The 24,529-nt window shown below is 39.8% G+C and overlaps 1 protein-coding gene across 3 annotated transcripts in view; it reads right to left on the bottom strand.

Moving 5' to 3' along the window:
* Positions 1-24,529, bottom strand: part of ATRN (attractin) — a 148,365-nt gene that overhangs the window by 102,264 nt on the left and 21,572 nt on the right. For all 3 annotated transcript variants that reach the window (XM_032351276.1, XM_032351274.1, XM_032351275.1), the window contains exons 2-3: positions 9,413-9,496; positions 5,142-5,255 (exon numbers count right to left, since the gene is read on the bottom strand). In XM_032351276.1, the coding sequence (XP_032207167.1) occupies positions 5,142-5,255; positions 9,413-9,496 (198 nt within the window). The remainder of the gene's footprint in view (positions 1-5,141; positions 5,256-9,412; positions 9,497-24,529) is intronic.

Below are 24,529 nucleotides of genomic sequence, written 5' to 3'. Positions count from 1 at the left end.
TTTATATTGTGGTTTTGAGTTTCTTTTACACTCCTGAAGTTAATCATTTATTGTATGTTTACTTGCCTTCTGCATTTCTTCAATGTGCACATCTTCTGCCCGATTATCAATGCACTATCACCACCACTACGTTCAGTGTAAACCTGAATCCTTACCAGGTCCTATGCAATCTGCTCCACACACACAGCCCCATCCAACGAACAAACATTTCATCTATTACTCTCTTCCCTTCACTCACTCAACCCCAGCCACACTAGTCTCCTTGCTTTCCTATAGCACACACCACATAAACTCCCCATCAGGCCCTATGACAGTCTTCGACAGTCATTCACTGTGACCTAGCAATTCTAAGTTCTTTGTAGAACTAATACCTGTTCATGTACACAAACACAAATATACAACAGTCCTCACTGTAGCACTATTCAGACTGGCAAAAGCTTGAAAATCACCTAGGGGCACCTGGCTGGCTCAGCTGGTAGGGCATGTGACTCTTGATCTAGGGGTCATGAGTTAAGCTCCACGTTGAGCATAGTGATTACTTAATAAAAAAGGAGGAGGAAGGGGCGCATGGGTGGCTCAGTCGTTAAGCATCTGCCTTCAGCTCAGGTCATGATCCCAGGGTCCTGGGATTGAGCCCCGGATTGGGCTCCCTACTCAGCGGGAAGCCTGCTTCTCCCTCTCCCACTCTCCCTGCTTGTGTTCCCTCTCTCACTGTGTCTCTTCGTGTCAAATAAACAAATAAAATCTTCAAAAAAAAAAAGGAGGAGGATAAAGAGGAAGAAGACAACCACCTAAATACGAATCTGCAGGGAGTCAGATGACGAATCATTCCGTATCTGTAAGTCTGTAGAACTAACAAGGAGCTCGACAAGGCATTCCAGTAAGTAGGGGAAAAAACAAGCTGCAAAACAATGGGCCTAGCATATGTGTACATTTACACATATTAGGTAAGTGCATATAAAAATAATTAATTGGAAGAATATAGAAGCAGGAAATGAGGAGGAAGGGATGGGATTTTCATTCAGTAAGATTTTAAATATAAAGATAGAATTCTAGGAACTCAAGAACTCCGAAGGTGCTCCAAGTTTACAAAACAGAGAAGTATTTTGCACTGTGTAGTCAGCTAACCAATATTTACTGATGCTGCATGTAAGCCACAGTTCTAGGCACCAGAAACATGGCAGTGAAGAACTCCCTGCCTCCATGAAAGTCACATCAGGGAAATGACAAGTGAGCCTAGATATACCCCCACCCCCGCCCCGACACACAGGTGTTTATATGTAACACCAGGCAGAGATAAATACTAAGAATAAAACAGTGAAAGCACAAAAGGTGCTACTTTAGAAAGGGGAAGCTAGAGAAGGTCTCTCGGGAAAGGTGGCCTTTGTTAGAGACCTACATGAAGGTTTCAACTGTGATCATGCTTTCATCAATTTCATGTACCAAAACCCCTTGAAATGCTGAGCAGGGACGTACCTGTTAGAGGGCCACCTCGAAACAGGTATGTTGGAAGTAATCTTCCCAGAAGAAATACTGCCTCAGGAATGACTAGGGGCTTCATCACATGCAGAAAACCCACACTCTTCTCCTAGCATGAGCGTCAGGACCAGAGATGGGAACACCAATCCTCAATCCACATGCCTGGGCATGTCACAGACATCTGGGAACCTCAGTGTCCTCAAAGTGCACAGGAGGAAATCCTGCCTGCCTCACAGCGATATAACAAACTATTACAGCACATAAGTCCTGAAACACTGCTTCACACTAGCAGGTGCTCAGTAAGTGATGGCTCATGGTGTTTATTACTCATATGATGGGGACATTTAAGTGTGCGGGACAGAACAGTAGGCTGGGCGGAGGGAGGAAGGGCAGAGTCACACGGCAGGGGTGGAGGGCTGCGTGCACCAGATAAACGTGATGCTGGAGAAAGGGGGTCAGCTTCCTCACTGTCAGAGAAACTCAGGCACTGGCTTCTTTTCACTTTGAAAACCTGACATTGTGACAGCTTTGGAATGTGCCACTTTCTCCCAGTGAAAATAAAACAACCCGTTTATGACAAAAATAAACTTCTACAGGGTAAATAAATACAAACAGCCTCGGCCCAGCACACAAGGCAATGGAAAGTGCGTGGGTGAGAAAGCGATGCTGCAGGCGTGCCATTCAACTGTCACCACGAGCCGCCTCCCACCTCCCTCCCACCTCCCTCCCCCTCTCCTACCCCCAGGTAGATAAATACACTCAGCCAAGGCTTAGGGGGCAGCCACATGTTCAGCTTGAGCCAATCAAGAACTGCCTGCCCTCGGGTTCAGTATAATCTTATATTTTAAACCACTGTTCAGAACAATTTTTGAAAACCACTGTTCAAAGATATTTTTTAATTCAGTAGAATGGTGCCAGGCAGAATTGGGTTCTCTGAACACACCTGGGGCACACCCTGCCTTCACCAACTACACCAGTCGAGCTTCCTGGCAACCCTAGATTTGACACACCTGTCTCCTTGCAAGATGAGATGCCCCCCGGGGGCAGGGAGATGGGGAAGGGAAGCCAGATTCTTCAAGTTCAAGCTCAGAGTCTGGCGACGGGGCTGGGGTTAGGATTAGGTCCTGGTGGAAAGATCCACGAACCTGCGAGGTACCTGCCTTTGACGGCTTCTCTGTGTGCCATGGTCTGACCACGGCTGGGTCAGCAGAGTGCCGGACAACTGATGGATTCCTGTTCTCATGAAGCTCTTCTAATAGCTCTCTGTCACAGTCTCAACAATTGCCCTATGAATAGATGCCTCCCCACCGGCCAGAAAAAACCACCAACTCTCCAAAGAATAATGTTCTGATGAAGAAAGTTCTCAGAAGAGAAATCTCTTCCCCCCGCTCCACCACCACTCCCCACTCTGCGACAGCCCCTAGCAGAAGGGCTGTTCACAGAGGTGCTCTGTTGACACATCTGTGAAAGTTGGTGTCCCACAGACAGAATGTGGTAGAGCTGGAAGAATCCTGCCGCCCCCGCGGCTCTCAGATCTGTCTGCTAACGGAACCTGGTCTGATACACAAATTTTATTCAGAACTTCAATATTTCAAAGATAAAGGCCATCAGCCAATTCAGAATCAAATGGAACTTTGGAGTTCAGAGAAAGCACAGTAGAGCACTGGGACCTGAGGCAGCAGAAACTGAGAACTAGAGCACGTTGAGTTGCTCCGAGTTGACAGAGAGACTTGGGAAAAAATGACATCCACAGTCCCCACCTTCGGAATCCCACGGGTTCTCATTAGCTGGGCCTTGTGCCCACAGGCTCCCACCATTCGGCCTCCTCCTCTGCCTGCAGGTCACCATGGGTTTGACTCTTCCCCCCAAAGCTCTCCTGACCCAACAGCCCTCCTCAGCCCCCATCTTGTGCCAGTGCCCTCATGGCTTCAACAGTGGTTTTCAAGGTGTTCTGCACATCACTGCTTCTAGGGGTTTCATGTTGCAGGCAAATTTCAATTTTCGAACACATATTTGTTCACTGTTATTTCAGAAACTTCAAACTAAATATGTTATTAGTTTAAATTTTAAAATAATCCATGTGTTAATTTATATTATTAGTTAATGAGCTTTTATAGAGAGCCATAAAACCCTTCCAGCTATTTGTACATATACTTTGCCTTCTCTCAGAAGTCACTGACCTGAAAAATTACAGCCTCCTGCTTGCTTTGTTGCTGCTGTTGCTTCACGTGTGTGCTCATCAGCTATACAGTCCAGGGGAGCCACAAGGCGATGCACCTGCTTGGCTGAAGTTCCCACAAGGGCCACTGGCAAACTGAGTCAGAGTGCCCGGCACATAATAGGGACTCCAGGAATTCTGAGTCATGAACTCAGTGTTGAGTGAACCCCCAGAACTCCCAGCAAGTGTTATCATGGAAACATCCTATTATAGACAGTCTTCATGCTTATTGAAGTTTGGGGTGCCTCTTGACATAACCCAAGGTATGCTTCAAATTCTGGCATAAAAATATGTACTCCCCACACTTGGATGATGACATTTCACTGCTTAGCATGCCTATCTACCCTATTCTTTGGCTCTATTGGTGAACCTCTGAAACCCAGAAAATGACCTTGGTTCTTAGTTTAAAGATACGATGGAGAGAATTCTAAGCCGAAGGAAGTCGAGGAAATAAGGCACATTAGTCCCCTGATTTCCTGTGTCCTTGGGCCGTTGTGTACTGTTTATTCTCTGTTATCTCCTCACTGATATGAAACGTCAAGACTAACCCCACGTGAGGAATACAAAATATATTTGTTGAATTGATATCTTTTTAACGTCAGGGAAATAAAATGTCAGAAGAAATCCAGAAAGTCAGCTGCAGATGAAAAAAATGACAGCTATGGCTCTCTATAGCTATATATAGAAAAATACATTTTATAAATTCTCTATGAAGTAAAAGGAAGAAAAATGGATGGTTTGGAATTCCCACGTAGTCAAAAACATAATAAACAACAAAGCTACTTACTGTTAATAAAAACAAAAATGCCAAAACAACAGAGAACACTCCACATAGTTATTGTTAAGCTGTTTCATTTAACTACTAATCAAGAATACACTTGTCCAAAAAAAAAACCATAATCGGCATTTTCCTCTCTTCCCACAGGTTACTCTTCATTTTCTGTGTATTCTTCCAAAAAGTCCTCCTCAGCCATATTAATGCATATACATAAATACACACACACACACACACACACACACACACACTTGATCGAATTCAACAAATAATTCCTGAAAGGCCTACGTGATGAGGACCCCAAGGATCAAGGTGACTGGTTCATGATCCAAATTTTTCATAGAAATAATACCCAATATATTACTCACAAAACATTTTTTAAATGTAAACTGCACCACCACCATAAGAAGTGAGTAAACTTGATACGACTGCCACAATTTTATAGATGAGGAAACTGAAACAAGAGGTCCAATACTCAGCCCAGAAACTTACCCAGTGGCTACAGGAAACTAAGTCAGGCCTAGAGCACAAGTGACAGAGGACTCCAGAACTAGCACCTTCTCCATGAAATAAAGGTGGTAAGTGACCATAAGAGTTTGCAATCTAGGAGGTAAGTCTGAATTCAGAAATCAAATAATGATTAACTATTACTTATGTGACGAAACTTACCTAAAGGCAGCAACTAGTGGTGCATAAATTGAGTCTCCATCATAAACATATAAATGGTCCCAACTACACTCTGTAGCAAAATGATTGAAACGGAGTCTCATTATTCTATTTGGCCTGAAAAGAACAAGAGAGGCAGTTTATAATAATCATCATAACTATAAAACATTTGAGAAGAAACTGGAGAAAGATCGATTTTTAAAGAACTTACAGGGAGAGAAGAAATGAATAGTAGATAAATGACATTCCTTCATATGTTGAAGATTTATTTCCTATTTACTGTGTGTAAGAGACCACGAAGCACACGATGGTAAACAAAATCACCCTGACCTATGCCTCTCTGGGCCTTACAGTCTGTACAGTGGCTGTTTTTTGTTGGGTTTTTTTTTTTTTTTAAGATTTTTATTTATTTATTTATTTATTTGACAGAGATCACAAGCAGGCAGAGAGGCAAGCAGAGAGAGAAGAGGAAGCAGGCTCCCCACTGAGCAGAGAGCTGGACGTAGGGCTCAATCTCAGGACCCCGAGCCAAAGGCAGAGGCTTAACCCACTGAGCCACCCAGGCACACCTACAGTGGCTGTTTTTAAACAGGTTGTGAGCCAACCCATTAGCCCTTCCGTTTCTGCACTTCCTTCCTTACCCAACTTCAAATTCCACACCACGTCATTTCACAAACACAACCGACAGTTCTCTATACTTGCCTACCCTTCTGCCTTTCCATACAACTACCTGGCCAAGGCCTGGTCTAGAGGACACCAGTTATCCTCTTTGACTGAGATTAAATGCCAAGAAAACTAAGCCTATCACTGGTCCTCTAGAGGTCCTCAAGACCACTAGGTAGGCTGGTTTCAGGACAGGTCACAGCTTACCAACTTCCAACTGGTACTTCAATTCTGCCAGCAATGCCACTCATTCTCTCTCTCCTTCTCCACAACTGCTGCTCACTCCCAATTACTATTTCAAACCATTTGGTGCCACCTCCCTGCTTAAGCTCAGCACCCAGACAAAAATCTCCCAATTCCCCATTTTCCAAAACAGATACACCCACCCACTCCTCTGTCCATCTTTCAAACACCCCACATCTCCCTCTCATCTGGAACTTTCCACATCCTCATTTTAATCTCTTTAAGTATCACGTATTTTACCAAAAATAACAAAACATAAAAATGTCAAATCTCAACTCTCCTTCCAGCTATTACCTCTCTCTGCTGAAGACAGTGAAGCTCCACACAAGACTTTGCTTTCTCTGTTTCCTCACATCCCACTCACCCTCTTTGCTCTCAAACCTGGCTTCCACCCAAACACTCCACTCAAAAACCTCTTGGTAATATCAACACTGTTTATATCCTGGCGATGCCCAATTATATGTCTCCAGCCTTAGGCCTTCCCTCTACTCCACACTCATCTAGCTAACATCTCTAAGCAAACAACTAAGTAAGTTCATAAACAAGTTAACTCAGCTGATGATGGCTCCTGTGAAGACATGAAAGGAAAGTGATGTGTACAACAGGTGGTAGGGAATTACCCCCAGAAACCTCTAGAAGATTTGAGAACAATAGATAAGCCATGTGAGACGGATAGGGAACCATGTTTCGGACACAGGGAACAGTACAGTCTTAAATCCGAGTGAGAAAGAGGTTGATGTGTCCAAGCAACATGAAAAAAATCAGTGTGTCTGCAACAGAAAACAGAGGACACCACACGAGATGAGAAGTGAGAGATGGGCAAGGTGCAACAGCAAAAGCCGGGAGGCCAATTTCAAGGCTATCACGGTGGCCCAGGAAAGACAGGATGGTTGGTGTCTTGCAATGGCAGAGATGAAGATGAAAAGGAGAAGGTAGATGGACTGGGAAGGCATTCTAGAGGGAAAACAGGCAGAACTTACTGACAGGCTGAATATGGGGATAAGGGGAAAGAGGAGTTAAAGGTTTTCCTTAGGACCAACCAGGAGCACCCCTTAGGCTGAGGAGGACCAACCAGGAGCACCTTCAGAGGACTGCTACAGCAGGACGTCAGATCGGAATGAACTAATAGAAAGCATAGGGGCAAACAACTCCTTAAAGCAGCAGTTCTGGAGCTGTGGGCCTCACGATGCTGGGAGGGGCCCTGAGACTCTTCGAGGCGGTCTAGGAGGTCAAATCTATGTTCATGATAATCCTAAAATATCACGTGCCTTTATCAGCACGTTGGTATTTACAAGGTGCGGAGCGATGCGGGGAGAAAGATACTGCCAGCACCTTGGGACAGAGGGAGGCAGAAGCACCAAACTGGAACAGTAATCCCCGTTATTCTTCACCACTACACGCTCACGGAAAAGGAAAAATGGGTTTTGTGTAAGGGTATCTATATTAAGTGGTAAAAATGATTAATGTCATTGTCTTGAACCACGAGTACACAACTTTTGAATATTTAACAGGACAGGAGAGGAAGTACGGAAAAAGCACTTCTACAGCCCAGCACAGGACAGTGGTCTCAAGGAAAATCACTCTTGCAATCGTTTGGGTGGTGAGCTGAACCAATTGCTCTTTTTCCCAGAACGCCATCTATCGTTTTTACTTAAAAGAACAACTAACAGGGTGCCTGGGTGGCTCAGTGGTTTAAAAGCCTCTGCCTTCAGCTCAAGTCATGATCCCAGGGTCCTGGGATGGAGCCCCATATCAGGATCTCTGCTCAGCAGGGAGCCTGCTTCTACCTCTCTTTCTACCTACCTCTCTGCCTACTTGTGATCTCTGTCAAATAAATAAATAAAATCTTAAAAAAAAAAAAAAAGAACTAACAAACTATGGTTACTCAGACTTGTATATCTGCTAGATACTTTTTGAAAAAAAATGAACAAAGCAAGTCTGTCACTTCAAAGAAAACAACTGACAGTATTTGGTGCCAAAGATAAAAAGTACGCTTTCAAGCAATAATTAGAGTTATGGAAAATTTGCATCTGCCACCCAGATGCAACTTCCCGGTGCTTCGAACTTTCCAATGAGATTAATGGTGACGTTAACCAAGTGATTTCTTTTCATGTTATGTCATGAAATATATCAAAATTTAAACGATCTGCATAATTCAGAGAACTACGAGTTTCCAAATAACCCATATGTTCTGTTACAGAACCATCCAAGGGTTAAAGAGCCATTCCAGAGCATAAGAAAACCAACAGATTTTAACTTAAGTTCCCGAAGTTCATGAACATTGAACACTGTTTCAGATTCCACACTGCAATTCACTTTAAAGAAATTACCACTTGTCAAGCTTTGATGTTTGATGGTGTATCAAGAGACCATCCAAAATTATTTAAAAGGGTTATCAAAATCTCCTTCCTTTTTCTACTACATATTCAAGACTAATTTTCTTCACATACTTCATCCACAATAACATACTGTAACAAAGTGAATGCAGAAGAAAATATAATAATCTAGCTATCTTCTATCGAGCCACAGAAGAAATTTATAAAAATGTAAAACAATACCATTCTTTTCACTGATTTTTTAAAAAATATAGGGTTTATTTTTTCATAGAAATGTCACATGGGCTGACATGTAGTAGGTTTTTAAATGATTTAATGAAGAATTTCTTTGATATTAATTTATAATAATAATAATAAACATAGATATAATCCATACAAACAAAAATTATTTGGAAATCTCAAAATTTAAGAACGTAAAGGGGTCCTAAGACCACAAAGTTTGAGACACGTTGCTTTAAAGATCTGCCATAAAGAGAGGTGCCTGGGTGGCTCAGACAAATAAGTAACTGATTCTTGATTCTGGCTCAGGTCTTGATCTCAGAGTCACGAGCTCAAGCCCCACACTGGGCTCCATGTCCAGCATGGATCCTACTTTAAAAAAAAAAAAAAAGCCATGAGAGAAGAAGGAAAAGGCAAGAGCTGGAGGGTATAGGAGGCCCAGAGAAGAAGCCATTTGAACAGTAACAGTTATTTTTATTTTCCTGCCCACAATAAAAAAAGGCACTTACAAAAATGTTATAATACTGTAATTGTCTACTGCTTTAAGCAAACCATTTCAAATATTCAAGTTTTAACGATTATAATTGAATATACAAATTTCTGGTATGAATAATTCATTCACAGCTTTAAATGGACAAAAAACTTTTTTTCAGATTAACAATGAATCTTAAGAAAAATAAATTCACTTGTCAGATGAAAAGTTATCAAATAAAATACATTTTAAATACTTTATTTTACAGATTGTTAATTTTGCTTATAAAAAAAAGTAATGCCACACTGAGCTTGGAAAATAAAACGGGCATTACTACTTACTGTCCTTCAATGAGCCATGTGCACTTCGTTTTATATTTATAATTTCCAGGTCCATCTGTCACAAACCCAGAAGATCCAGTTAGTCTGTAAGGCAAATTAAAAAAAAAAAACAAAACACTTAGGTCCATCAAAATTTCACATATCATTATCTTTCTTAAAAGTTAAACATAGTGGTATATTAATGCATAACCAGAAGAGAATCACTGGATAGTTAGAGTATACTAATCTGGGTGAAAAGAATACTTGCCATAAACTTAAGAAAAGGGGGTACAAATACACTAAAACTAACAGGAATAAGCAAAAACATACCTAAATCTTTCTAGCTACAACAAGAAATCCATACTTTGTACCATGAAAATGGCTACAAGAACTTACTTATAAATATCAGTTGGTTTTTAAAAAGTAAGATCACACAGTTACAGGTACAACTGTATCTAATACAGTAACACTGTGGGGAACACAACTGAGATGGGCAAGCACATCAAGCTACAACACACAATGGACCCATCACACTCATCTTCTTCTGAAAGCAATCTACCACACACCATGAGCAGTGTCCTCCAGAACCCGTCTTCCCTCACTCCTGCCAAGTCTGAAGTTTGTCAGTATTTTTAGGTCTTGCCAATATGATAGGCATATCCTCATATCTCATTAATGTTTGGACTGCTACTAACCCTGAAGCTTGAATATCTTCTCATATGTTTTGGTCATTTGCATTTCTCCTTTGTGAATTAAAATTCCATATTCTGCGCCCACTCTGCCACCAAGTTGTCTTTTTCAAATTAATGTTTAGGAGCTCTTTTTATATTAAGGAGCTCCCATCTGCATTTTAAATACACTATAAATATATTTTCTCAGTTTACTTTTTTCTTTATATTTTGTGTCTGTTATCTTTTGCTATATATAACTTTTTAATATTTAAGAAGGATGCTATTTCCTTCCTCACTGCTGTTTCTAGATGATTTTTCCTCCCTCTTCCATCACCAGTGTCAGCCTTTCTGAAACAGATGTTCTCCTCTGGATCTGCCTCCCTTACTTTCTGAGTTAACTACTGGCATCCCAGTTACTCCTTCTCACCCACCGATACTAGCATCTAGCTCACTGCCTTCCATTCAACTACATCAACATTCAAGATGTTTCAATCAGAACTCCAGCTCTCCATTTCTTAACTTCACCATTAATGGTCTTTTCCTCCACTCCACATGAGCCATCCACTCCTCTGGGCCCCGCCATTATTTGTGAGAGCAAAAGCACCAAAATCTTCATTTTAGGCATCCTATGCTATGACCACCATATCTTTTGTCTCAAGTTCATTTCCCCTTTTCCAGGAAGTCATCAGCCCTATGGGGAACTCCAATCCACTGATTTCTTCCTGTTCATCACTCACAACCCACACACTTGACTTTCCCCTTACCTAGTTAAGATTATCATCACCTGCAAATCCCTTGGCTTCTTTCCCCTTCTCTCCCTCTGCCATACTTACCTGGATATTGATATCTCCATGACTTATTCCCAATATCCATTTTACCCCCAAATTGTTAGTTTGAGCCAATCATGGTGTTGTGTGTTCCCTGCCAATAACTGACTAGAAATGTGTATCAGTTAAGATTAGGTTCTAGCCCAGCTGACAGAAAAATGTAAATTGTAATGGCTTAACCAAGATATAAAGTCCAAAGAAATACAGAGCACATAAGGGAATTCTATAACCAATAGGTTATAGACAGGGACCTAATGCTCTTCTACCTTGTTGCCCTGTCATCCTCAACATGTGGCTTCCACCTAATAATCCAAGACAGCTGCTCAACTCCAGCTTTTATTCCCACAGCAGGAAGGAAAAGAAAACAAGATGCACATCCCCTCCCTCTAAGTCAAATAGGACAATTCAACTTACATCCCCTCAGCCAAAAGTTACTGACATATCTAAATGGAGAGGGAGGCTGGGAAATGTAGCCATTATTCCAGATGACCGTGTACTCAATGAAAAATCAGGATTCCCTTTACTAGCAAAGGGGACAGAGGCCAAAAAGGTCACTGCTAGTCTCTGTCACAGCATGTAATCTAATACTTGGATGTGAAGGCAAGTCTTGATGGAGAGCTTCCAGGAACGATTTTTTCATTCTTAAGAAAGACACTGTGGTAGACAGGGAGATATATCACATTAATCTCCCTTTTGATGAAGGATTTACTGCCTCATCAACAGGCAGCCTCCCAGTGTCAGTTTCTTCAGGAGCTGCCTTGCCCCAAGTCATGCCTTGCCCAGGGCAGCTCAAACCAGAGAGGGTAGAAAGGCTGGAACATTTCAATCCAACACTAAACAACTCTGACACACAATCCTTTGCTCTAAGCTCCCCTTTGTCAGGCCTGAATTGAAGTTCAACTTCTTCCTTTACCCAATTCTGCTTCCTGCCCCTTCCTCTCATAGGTGTTATAACCAATTTGTGCCCCAAAGTCCATCTCAGCAACACAGCCATCATGCTACAGGGTTGAACACAAAGCCAACACCAAGAATGATAAACCAAAGAAATGCAAAGGTCCATGAAGAGCAGTACCAACCAACCAACCACAAAGGCCTCTCCAGGTTTATGGGCTAATACAGTTCCCACTGGTTACTGGTTCATTGTGTATGTGTGTGTGTGGACACAATTTAGGCCCTTCTGGCTCAGAAAGTTTTCTGGTTTTTTACTATGCTTGTTTTGCTCCCAAGAGTTTCTATGTATTTCATATACATAGACATACTCAGGCCTTGGCAAATCAGCATCACTTTTAGAAAAGAAATAGATCATTTTAATTTTAAATATTCACTGAGTATCTTTAAATCTAGCATTTATATAATTTTACAAATAACGAATAGTTACGATCACAGATAGCCTTTTGTCAACTGAAGGACAATTCTCCCTTTGTAACTTCTCTCCCCAAGTACTCCCAACCACCCTACACTAAGATAAACATTTAACCACCTCGTAAGCATTCTTAACTAGTTTTCTTCATACTTATGAGCCCATGATATATGCACAGCTCTCTTCAATTAATGTTTGGCTACACAATTATGCAAACTTTTCTGCATCTTCCTTTTTCTCACACCAACAAAACTCTGGGAGAATCTCTTCAACAAAACAGGTATGAGTCTCCATTCATTTTTTCCATGGAGCATTATCTTCTAACCTACTGGGATAGCATTTTTTTCTGCCTTTCTCCTAATAACATTCATTTTGTTTTCAGTCAGCTGGCATTATGCACATTGCTGCAATAAATATCTCTATACATATGGCCTTACTTGTGCTTTAATTTCTAAGAATAGAATCTTAGGAGGAGGATTACTGGGCCAAGGAAGATGAATTTTAATTGTTAGCCAAGCTGCCAAATTACTTCCAAAATGGCTGTAACAATTTACATTTGCACGAGCAGGACGTGAGAGCATGCTCTTCTCCATGTCCCCTCCCTACCCCCCATATTAGATATTCTTGTTTCTTTTACATTGTTAACGTGAAATTCTCTGTGTTCTAGTGAATGGCCAGTAGAGTGTTTATTGAAAGGGGAAGGTCAGGAGTATCAACTACACTTTCAGGTCAAGTTTTATATTATCACTGGTGATGCAGGTACACACACTGGTACTGCCTGTGCTCACTTCACCAGCAGTCACACAAAGGCATATGACTGAAACAGAAAGACTCTTCAACAATAGGAAACCAGATACAGAGAATTAGTAACTCCTTGCTTCTACCAAGTTTCCAATTCAAGAATACACTGGGGGTGATTCTGCACTACAAACATACAGGGAAAATAGGGGAACCCTCCATAGGAGGCAGGTTTCAAAGGAGCCACCTTATTATTATTTCTTTTTAATTATTATTAAAGTATATTGGTATTATTACCAAGCAAAGTGGCCTATTTAAAAAAAAAAACCCACAAACCTCAACTTTTCTCACCTGTTTAGATTTTCTTTGTGGTCAAGTGTGTTGGACATCGTTAAACTTTGATCAAAGTTCCTCAGACATTAAAAAAAAAAACAACAAAAAAAGACAATCTATCGTAGGAATGTGAACCAGTACTAATTCATGTGTAATTCAGTTTATTGAATGCACTATTCAACTCCCTCATATTCTCCCGTTACCTACTAGACCTATTTCTGAGAAAGGTGTATTGAAATCCCACACCATGACACATTTACCATGTTATTTTTGCCTTATTTAGCTATTTAGCCAAATAAGTTTGTAACTTTTAGACTGTCATAAACTGTCCCCTTTATCATGATAATAACCATTTATATAGTTTGATGTTCAGGTTTCATCTTGTCTATTATTATAATTACTGATTTTTTGTTGTTGTCTTCCTGGGCCACAGATCTTTATTCAATTCTTTATTTTTCATATTTCCTCATCAAATTTTCAAAAGTTTCTTTTTTCTAAACAGGACATGGTTAGGTTTTGTTTCTTAACCTAGCCTGACAGTTTTACCAGCATAATATAATTTTTCACATTTTGTGTGACTGCTATACCGATTTGCTTCCTTCCAACCAAAATTTTAAATCAATCTTAGAGAGGAGCAATTTATATACAAATGGCATCTTAAATGTACAATTTCTTAAGTTGTGACAAGTGTATATACATGTGGAACCCTCCCAAGCAGCACATAAGACAGGTCTGTTACCCCCCCCAAAGTTCCTTCATACCACTTTGCAGTTAATCTCTCCCAACACTGAGAGACCAGTTTTATACAATATGATTTAATAAAAGTGTACAGAGACACTCTTGTGCCTTGCTTCTTTTGACCAGCCTGATGCTTTTCAGTATGATGTGTATCAGTAGTTGGTTCCGTCCCATTGCTGAGTAGCATTCTACTGCATGAATATACCACAGCTTGTTTATTCATTCTCCTGCTGATGGACACTTGGATTACATAGTTACATGAATAAAGCTGCTAAGAACACTAGTGTACAAGACTTTGTGTGGATGTGTGTGGACACTCCTCTTGGATAAATAAGTAAAAGTGAAATCACTGGATCAAAATTGATATATCAGATTTAAAGAAACTGCCATAATTGTTTCCTAAGTGGTTACACCATCTTATACTTCCATCATCAAGGAATGAATCTTTGCTGCTTCCAGGTTCTCCCAGTAATCCCCTTGTCTCAAGCTCTGGTGAGATTCTCCCCATCGACTTAGCAACATATTGACCTTGTGGCGGTCAGGAAGATCTACTATATCACACCATCCAGGATCTGAAGCTTTATGGTCTCTGTCCCTTGCTACACTGGCCCGGCTATATACCAGTTCCCTGTCTGGGAGGATCACAACAGATCCTAGATCCTAGAGTTTCCTATAGGTCCCCCCAGCAAGCTGGTTCAAGAAAAGCAAAGTGCTTGCAGTTGTGAGAGCCAGGGAAGCAAGACTCACCGAGGCTGCCATGTTCTTATCAGGCTGCCATGTTCCTCATATCCCTCTTGGCTAAAATCCATTTATGTTTGGATTTTCTGTTGCTTTCAAGTAAAACCACCCCAACCACAAATTTTGCCAATTCTGTGATGGAGCCTCTTCCCCTAATAGTTCAGAAATCAGGATATACTGGGCGCCTGGGTGGCTCAGTGGGTTAAGCCGCTGCCTTAGGCTCAGGTCATGATCTCAGAGTCCTGGGATCGAGTCCCACATCGGGCTCTCTGCTCAGCGGAGAGCCTGCTTCCCTCTCTCTCTCTCTGCCTGCCTCTCCATCTACTTGTGATTTCTCTCTGTCAAATAAATAAATAAAAATCTATAAAAAAAAATCAGGATATACTATTAAAGTCAATGGCATGTCACAGTTTAAAGGAAGTGATTTTTCTTTCTTAGTGGTACACAAAATAAAAGTGTACTTTACATTCAATGGCATCTTAGCAAGTTCAAGTTACACATACAACAAAACTCTAAACCTGGTTGAACCCAACTCTGCTTACTCTGTATGTGCAACCAAGTAGCTGGCTAAAACTAGAGACACAACGTTGTGCTGACTGGTCTCACTTCACATTTATAAACACACATCTCAAATAGGTTCTCAGCACTATAAGACAACAATCCTTCCATTTTCCTGGCCAGCTCACTTTTATGCCTTATTATCTTTCAACTTCCCAAATCCTCTTCCCTCTTTCCAATTTCAACTGCTGATCAGTGGATTCCTTTACTCATTTCATGTGTATTTTCCCCCAGTGGAATGTAAACTTCATAACGGTAAAGATTTTTGTCTCTTTTGTTCTCTATTTCCAGTGCCTAGAAGCGTGCCTGGCATCTTAATGACACTAAGTGGATAGTGGTAGAAGAAGAAATAAATTAGGAGAACTACATTTTCTTTCCATTACTAAATGCATGTGCTTTCCCCTGGTTACAATGGATAAACTATCTAAATTCATCTAGGGTTAAATCCTCTACCTGGGTCCAGAATTCTCTACTCAATCAAGGGTACCAGCAGAACAAACCTGATTCCAACCCCAACCCCACACTTCTCTCTACTGGATCAGCATGAGATGAGCTTTCAGATTTCCTTCTTAAAAAATAAACTTTTGGGGCGCCTGAGTGGCTCAGTGGGTTAAAGCCTCTGCCTTAAACTCAGGTCATGATCCCAGGATCCTGGGATCAAGCCCCGAGGGGGAAATCTCTGCTCAGCAGGGAGCCTGCTTCCCCCTCTCTCTCTGCCTGCTTCTCTGCCTAATAAATAAAATCTTTTTTAAAAAATAAAATAATAAACTTCCTTTACCTTAGGTTCCACTTGTGCTATTATCACTTCTGTGCTTTTAAAGCAAGTTTTGAGAATAATCTACTCTCACTGACAACTCTCTAACCTACTAATTTCTTACCCCATTTCAGCTAGTTAGCTTTAATCCTAACTTCCCCAGCCCCCCAAAATCCCTTAGTTAAGGTATATGAGCCTTTGAAATAGTTGATACCTCTTTCTTTAAAAAAAAAAAAAAAAAGAAAGAAAGAAAGAAAGAAAGAAAAAAAAGAAAAGAAAAATATTTTCTTTATTTTTGCTAGGGAGAGAGAGGGAGCACAAGCAGCAGGGGGCAGGGGTGTATGGCAGGCAGAGGCAGGCTCCCCACTGAGCATAAAGCTTGATCCCAGGACTGGGGACCATGACAGGAACAGAAGGCAGACACTTAACCGAGTGAGCCACCCCAGCACCCCATGCCTCCCACTTTCTTAAAATACTTTCTTGGGGCGCCTGGGTGGCTCAGTAGGTTAAGCCTCTGCCTTCGGCTCAGGTCATGATCTCAGGGTCCTGGGATGGAGCCCCATATCAGGCTCTCTGCTCAGCAGGGAGCCTGCCTCCCTTCCTATCTCTCTCTGCCTGCCTCTCTGCCTACTTGTGATCTCTGTCAAATAAATAAATAAAATCTCTAAAATAAATAAATAAATAAAATCTCTAGAATAAATAAATAAATAAATAAATAACATACTTTCTTCACTTGGTTTCCAAATCCCCCCCCCCCCGTTCTCAATTCACAGCTTCTTCTCAGTCCCCTCTGATAAGCCCACCTTCTTGTCCCAGTCAGCCTCTAGTTATAGGAATGCCCCAGGGCTCCACCTCAATCTGCTTCTCCGCAAGAAGTCATACTGATCTCATACTATTGAAAAACATTAAATACTACCTATATATATTTTTAATAATGGAATTTTCATCTCTGTGATAGCACCACCATTCTCCTGGTTATCCCAGGCAAAAACTATGAATAATACAAGCATATCCTCTGTTCAAAAAAAAAAAAAAACTTGCATTTTTTTCCTTTCCAGTATTTATGACTTTATTATTTTTCTGGCCTTATTGTAATTAGTTAAAATCTGTTATGACATGGAAAAGAACTGGTGACTGGCAAAAACTGGTGAGGTCTTGTTCTCAATCTCAGGGGAAAACTTTCAGTATTTCACCATATGTTCTTTGTAAAACCCTTACTTAAACCAGATTAAGGAAGTACCTTTCTATTCCTAGTTTACTAAAGATTTTTAACATTAGTGTCGAATTCTAGTTTTTTTTTTTAACTGTGTATCTAATGATCATTTGCTTTTTCTCCCTTATTCTATTAATGCTGTGAATGATATTGATTTTCAAATATTAAATTGACACTGAATTTCTCAAATAAACCCAAGTTGATCATGATTCTTTTTATATTTTGCTGGATACAGTTTGCAAATATTTTAATTCTGTTTTACAGCTTCATAAGTTAAACTGACCTGCTTTTTATTTGTTAAGCTTTGATAACAAAATTATCTGGAACAGGAAAGGAATTTCACCTATTTTCCTATCTGTAGGAGAGTCTAAGATTGGTGACATTTCTCTTGTAAACGTTTGGAAGAATTCACTTGTAAAACCTTCTGGGCCTGGAGATCTCTTTTATGCAAGTTGGTCTTACTAGAGTTTGCTATTTCATCTAAATTTTTCAAATTTATTGGAATAAACTTATTAACTAATATCCTACGATTTTTCCAATGCATGTAGGATCTATAGTGATGTCCTCCTTATTATTGATCAGTAATTTGTTTTTTTATCAATTTCTCCAGCAGCTTATCAATTTTGTCTTTTCTTTCATACATATATATTTTATTTAAATAATCTCTACGGCCATCCAGGCTCCCCTCAATTTTGCTTTTTCTGTTCTAATGACTCTGAGTATATTTTTGCAGTTTTTGTATTTTCTTGAGTTGAAAACAGATCACTGACTTCCACGCTTTCTTCTTATTTAGTATATACATTTAAAACCCTTTCATTCTCAGCATTGCATTAGTTGTACCCATAGTTCTCATATTTAATACTTTCATTATCTTTCAGCTCAAAATTTCAAATTCCCAGGGTGATTTCCTTTTTGATTTATGATTATTTCGAAGAGCACAGTAACTGTATGGTATAGTATCCGCTGTATGTCAATTAGGACAAGTGTTTTAAAATCTTTATTCTATTAATTACTGAGAGGAGTGTTAAGATATTTTTAACATCCATGGATGTTAAAAAAGCAGGAGGAAAACCTAATGAGGAGCAGTTTATATGCACGGTTTTAAGGTGTTTCCCTCATACTGCTTATAAGTTGCAAGGAAGAATAAAATAGGTAGTTGGGTCGGGGGGACAGACAACACCTCAAATAGGAGAATAAAATTAATATAAAAAATAAGGGAAATAGAGGTATCATGCACCTCCAGGTATGAGATCCTGAGTAGGGCCAACCTTCACCTATGCAGTATTCTGACCAAGGATGTATAATTTGAATCTAACCATGAGGAAATACGAAACAAAAGCAAAATAAAGAACTGGATTAAAACGGGGGCGGGGGGGGAATCTATCCATGAAAGAGTGTGAATATAATTTTTCTTTAAAAAGGAAGAAAGGCAGTAGAAATGTTCTACATCAGGAGTCAGCAAATTACAGTCCTTAGGCTAAATCCTGCCTCCTGATTGTTCATGTAAATAAATTTTTTTGGAACATAGCCAAGCCCTTTTGCTTACTTATTGTTAATGGCTACTTCATGTTACAAGAGCAGAAGTAACTGTACAGAGACAAAGCAGAAAATATTTACTATCTAGTTCTTTACAGAAAAGATTTGCTGACCCATGTTCTACATTAAAGCAGGCTACAGAGACATAACAATTAGTTGCAGTACCCAAACCTAGACTGGATCTGGTAATGGAAGGGGCGGAAGCAAATAATATAAAAGGACATTACTAGGTCAACTGACAAAATGTAGTACAAACAATATACTAGATAAAGGTACTATATCAATGTTAAGCATACTGAAGGCAAAAAACTATACCACCTTAAGACTTAAGTCTCTTAAAATGATCACTACCTTTAGAAAATACACACTAAAGTATTTTAAAGGGTCAAGAGCCATGAGATAGATCTCTCTCAAATGGTTCAAGGAAAACCACTGTGTATGTGTGAAAAAGAGAGAGCACAAGAAAGTTCACAAATGACAGACTATTTTTCAGCCCTCTGTCTCTCAGTGCTTCTGCAGAGGAATGTTTTCCCAGCATACCTTTTTCGTTAATTCTCTCTCCATCTGCATCTAAGATTCCTAAAATCAGTTACTGGTATCTTCAGTTTCTGTTAATTCTTTTTTATATTTTCTCTTTACTGAAATTGTTTAAACTCTTAAAGCCATCATTTATTTCAAAGTCTGCTTCTAATCATTCTAATGGCTGACTCCTCTGTCTCTCCACTAATATCCTTTTTCTTTCCAAGCCAGAACCCAACACTGCAGTTAGCTGTCATGTCTTCAGGCTCCCTGAACCTGTTTCTTTTTAACAGTTTAAATTTTAGTTGAGATAATAGATTCGCAATATAAGAAAGCATGCAGTTATAAGAAATAATACAGAGTGATCCCTTACATACGTTGACCAAGTTTCCTAAATGGTAACATTTTTTACAACTACAGTAAAATACCACAACTAAAATACTGACGTTGATAAGTCAATCTTATTCAAATGTCCACAGTTTTACTTATACTCACATGCGTGTTTAAGTTTTGCCCAATTCTGTTACCTGTGTAGGTTCATGCATCTACCACCAGTCAAAATACTAAATGGACCCAGCACAAGGATTCCTCATACTGCCCCAATGTAACCATACAGCTCCCTCCCACATACTCCCCCCACCCAACAACCACTTTACATTCTTAACCCCTGGCAACATTTAATCTGTCATTTTATCTTTAGGCAATGTTCCTTTTTATCTCTATAATTTTCTTTGCTCTAAAGCATAATCTGTCAGTTATTAGCATAACCATTCCTACCCTTTCTTTTTTTCAATTAATTCTAGCATGGTATATGTTTTTCATTCTTTTACTTTCTACCTACATATGTTGTTGAATTTGAAGTGACTTTCCTACAAGCAGCATGTAGTTGGATCACATTTTTTCATCCAATTTGCATTTCCATTTTAGGTAATTATTACATTTATAGTAATTACAGATATGTTAAGGCTTAAGTCAGCCACTCTATTATTTGCCTTATATTGTTTTCTCTGGTTCTCATTCTGTTTCTCTCTTTTTGTCTTTCTGTGGGTCATCTGAACATTTTTTAAGATTCCGTCTTGATTTACTTATATTGTTTTTATCTTTTTGTGTATTTTCTTCGTAGTTACTACTGGCACCAGAATACACACATGTGACTTAGAAAAATCTACTGGTAATAATGTTCTACCACTTCCATTTAGGTCCTTTATCTTCACCATTTTATTTTTTTAAAGATCTTATTTATTTATTTGAGAGAGAGTACACGCATGAACTGGGAGGAGGGGGGAGCGGTGCATGGGGAAATCTCAAGCAAACTTCCTGCCCAGCCTAGAGACTGATGTGGGGCTCGACCCCACAGCCCCAAGATGACAAACCCAGCCAAAACCAAGGCTGGATGCTCACCTGACTGATCCACGCAGGAGCCCCTATCTTCACCACTTAAAATATCATCATATTTAGTATTAGATGGTTTTAAAAAACTTTATTTGAGAGAGAGAAGGGCGAGGGAGATAAAGAATCTTAAGCAGACACCCCACTGAGCGAGGAACCCAACACGGGGCTCAATCATATGACCCCAGGATCATGACCTGAACTGAAATCAAGAGTCGAATGCTTAACCAACTGAGCCACCCAGGCATCCCCAGTTTTATATTTTTTATTCAGTCATCAAATATGATTGCTAACACTCAGGAGGACTCTCCATTGTTCCTTCTTTTCTCTTGATGCTACACAATTGACTCTTTTATCATTTCTCTCCTGCTCAAAGAACTTCCTTTAGCCAATCTTTAATGAAAGATCTGCTAGCAACAAATTCTTTTCATTTTCTACCATCTGATAATGTTTATTTCCCTTTAATTCCTGAGGGACAGTTTTGCTGAATACAGAATTCACAAATGAGGGACGCCTGAGTGGCTCAGTTGGTTAGGCAGCTGCCTTCGGCTCAGGTCATGATCCCAGCGTCCTGGGATCGAGTCCCGCATCGGGCTCCTTGCTCTGCAGGGAGCCTGCTTCTCCCTCTGACTCTGCCTTCCACTCTGTCTGCCTGTGCTCGCTCTTGCTCACTCTCTCTCTGACAAATAAATAAATAAATAAATAATCTTAAAAAATAATAATAATAATAAAAAATTAAAAAAAAAAAAAAGAATTCACAAATGACAGTTGTATAATTTTAACACCTGAGAAATAGTGTGCTGTTTCCACTGGCCCCCATGCTTCAGATGAGAAATCTGTTATCTGCATGGGTGTTCCCCAACATTTCGCTCTGGCTTTCAAGACTTCTTCTTGGCCCTTAGGTTTCTAGGCTTTTATACTGTATATATTTACGTAAGTATATACTTACATACTATACGTATATACTTAACCTAAGTATATACTTACACTGTATATATTTATACATATTACATATACTAAACATATTTAGGTAAGTATATACTTCTCTATTTGTAAGTATATACTTGATCTATTTGTCTATTCTTTCACCAATACCAACTATCTTGATTACTGTAGCTTTATAGTAAGTCTTGAAGTCAGGTAGTGTTGGTCCTCCAACTTTGTTCTCCTTCAATATTGTGCTGACTACTCTGGGTTTTTTTTTTTTTCTTCTCCATATAAATGTTACAATCAGTTTGTCAATATCAACAAAATCACTTACTGGGATTTTGATTGTATAGATCAAGTTGGGAAAAAGGGAAGAACTGGTATCTTGACAATATTGAGCCTTCTCACCCATGAGCAGGGAATGTATCTCCATGTACTTAGTTCTTTGATTTTGTTCACTAGATTATATAGCTTTCCTCATATAGATCTTCTACACATTTTGCTAGACCTATGCCTAAGTATTTCACTTTTGGCGGCGCTAATATAAACGGTATTGTGTTTTTAATTCCAAATTCCACTTCTTCATTCCTGGTATATTGGAAAGCAACTGAATTCTGTGTATTAACCTTGTATCTATCTCACACATTTAGATTTCAAGAGTCCAATTATGATGCATCTTGGTGGGAATTTGAGCTTTTCTTGTATGGGGCTCACAATTTCTTGGATTTGCAGGTTTCTTTTGCCAAACTTGGTACATTTTCAGCCATTACTTCTTTAAAACTCTCAACCCCACTCTCATTCCTTTCTGGGACTCCAGTTATACAAATGTTAGATCTTTTGCCCCACAGATCATTTTGTCAAGTCTATTTCCTCTCTATTGTTTAGACTGGGTGATCTCTATTGTTCAGTTCTCAAGTTTACTGATTTTATCCTCTGTCATTCTACTAATTAAACCTATCTAACAAGTTGGGGAGGGGGCGTTGTTGTTATTGTGTTACCCAATTCTAAAATTTCCATTTGCTTCTTTCTAATTTCATTTGTAATTTGGTTCTAATTAATTTTACTTAGGTCTTTGATGAGATTTTGTACTTTTATTTCTTTCAAGACCATTTTTAATTGATTTTAAAGCATTTTTATGACAGTTGATTTAAGATTTTTGTGAAAAAATTCTAATATCTGATTTAAATCATCTTGGGTTGGTATGTTAACTGCCTTTTCTAATTCCAGTTGCAATTTACTTTGTTCTTAGTATAACAAGTCATTTTCTCTTGTATCTTGAATATGTTGTTTATTATGTTAGAAGACACTAACATATGGTCTCATAAAAGATTTTATTTTAGCAGGTAGTCACCCTGTTTAGTTTTAGCATATGGATCTTGACCCAGTTTTCTGGGCTATTATTCCAATGGCAGATTAATTTTCAGAGTCTCTGTGTTGTTATCTGCCCCACACTGCTTATCTGGTACTACTGTGCTCCCAGGCATCCCTGCCAGTGCTGCCAGAGGGGATGAAAGGAGTTTCCCCAAGCCAGGCTGCCAGGTGCCTCTTCAAGGGGGAGGGGTGTGATGGCCCTAGGTTCCCCCCTGCCCAACAACCCCCTGCTTCCCAGCATCTCTGAGCAGTAAAGGCAACTCTTGAGGCCACAGAAAGAAAGAGGCCTCCCAGAACAAGCTGCTTCTCATAGCTGGGTCCCTCTTGCCAGTTCCTGAAGTCCTCAAGCACAAAGATGCTTCTCAGACTAGAATCCTCGCTGCAGCTGAGTCTCTCTCCCTGGTTCTGCCCATTTGCCTCGATAGCTCTCAGTGGAAAAGGAAAGTCTCAAGACAGGTGAGAAAAAGAGTGCTTTGTCTCCACAATTATATATTCAGTGGGATTCCTAACTGACCCCTCTTGTTGATGATATTAAGCTCGTCTGATGTTTTCAGAGGGAATTCCATTTGATTCATGGAAAAAATGAGCCTACCTGGACTGCATTCCATTGCTAAGTCAGAGGGTCAGGAAGCACTGGGTCTGGGAGGACTTCTTCAGTTGGGTGGGAGGATGCAAGACGTGCTATAGCTAAACTGTTCTTCTAGTCCTGTGGTCTCAAACCAGCTTCTTCTTATAACCTTTCAGAGTTGTCCTTTGATTGTCTTCTGCACCTGTTTCAGGATTTATAGCTAGACTTAGCAGAGAAAATGCATCTACACTATCTCATCTGTACTGGAAATCTCCCTATGACTCTGCTTCAATTACGTTTTCTCTCTTGATTTTTAGCCAATTCTTTTGTCTTTATTAAATATCTGGTTATTTTTTATTTAATGCCAGACTGTTTTATAATACACTAAGTTATAAACATACATATAATATAGTTACATGTAAATACATATTACATATTCTCAAGAATATATAAAAATCATACAGATAACTTGAATCAATGGTTGATGGTGTCTTTCTCCAGAGCAAACTTTTTTCTACTTCTAGGAAGCAATAAAGCTAGGAGCAGGTCTCCTTAATCCAATCAAGGACTGAGGTGATCTGAAAGCTGACTTCAGCCTTTGTGAAAGCTAATCCTTAAGGTGCATCCTATCCTTCAGAGTTCCCAACTAACAGCCTGGGCTGGTTTCCAGTGCCTTTCCTTCTCTGCAGGCCCTGAACCCTAATTTCATCCCCCAACTCTGTATAACTACCAAAATCTCTACTTAGAATCTCAGCCTCTCTGCCACCACTTTGTTCAACCTCTTACATGCAGATTTCAAATCAGTCAATCACTCCAAGGGAAAAGCTATACTGAAATTTGGCCTCACCCCTCTGAGCTTTCCTTCTCCAAAATATGTATACCTCAACTCCTTGCTATC

Source organism: Mustela erminea, chromosome 7 (genome assembly GCF_009829155.1).
Source record: "Mustela erminea isolate mMusErm1 chromosome 7, mMusErm1.Pri, whole genome shotgun sequence".
In the NCBI taxonomy this organism is placed as follows: Eukaryota; Metazoa; Chordata; class Mammalia; order Carnivora; family Mustelidae; genus Mustela; species Mustela erminea.
This window is presented reverse-complemented; position numbering and strand designations above follow the sequence as displayed.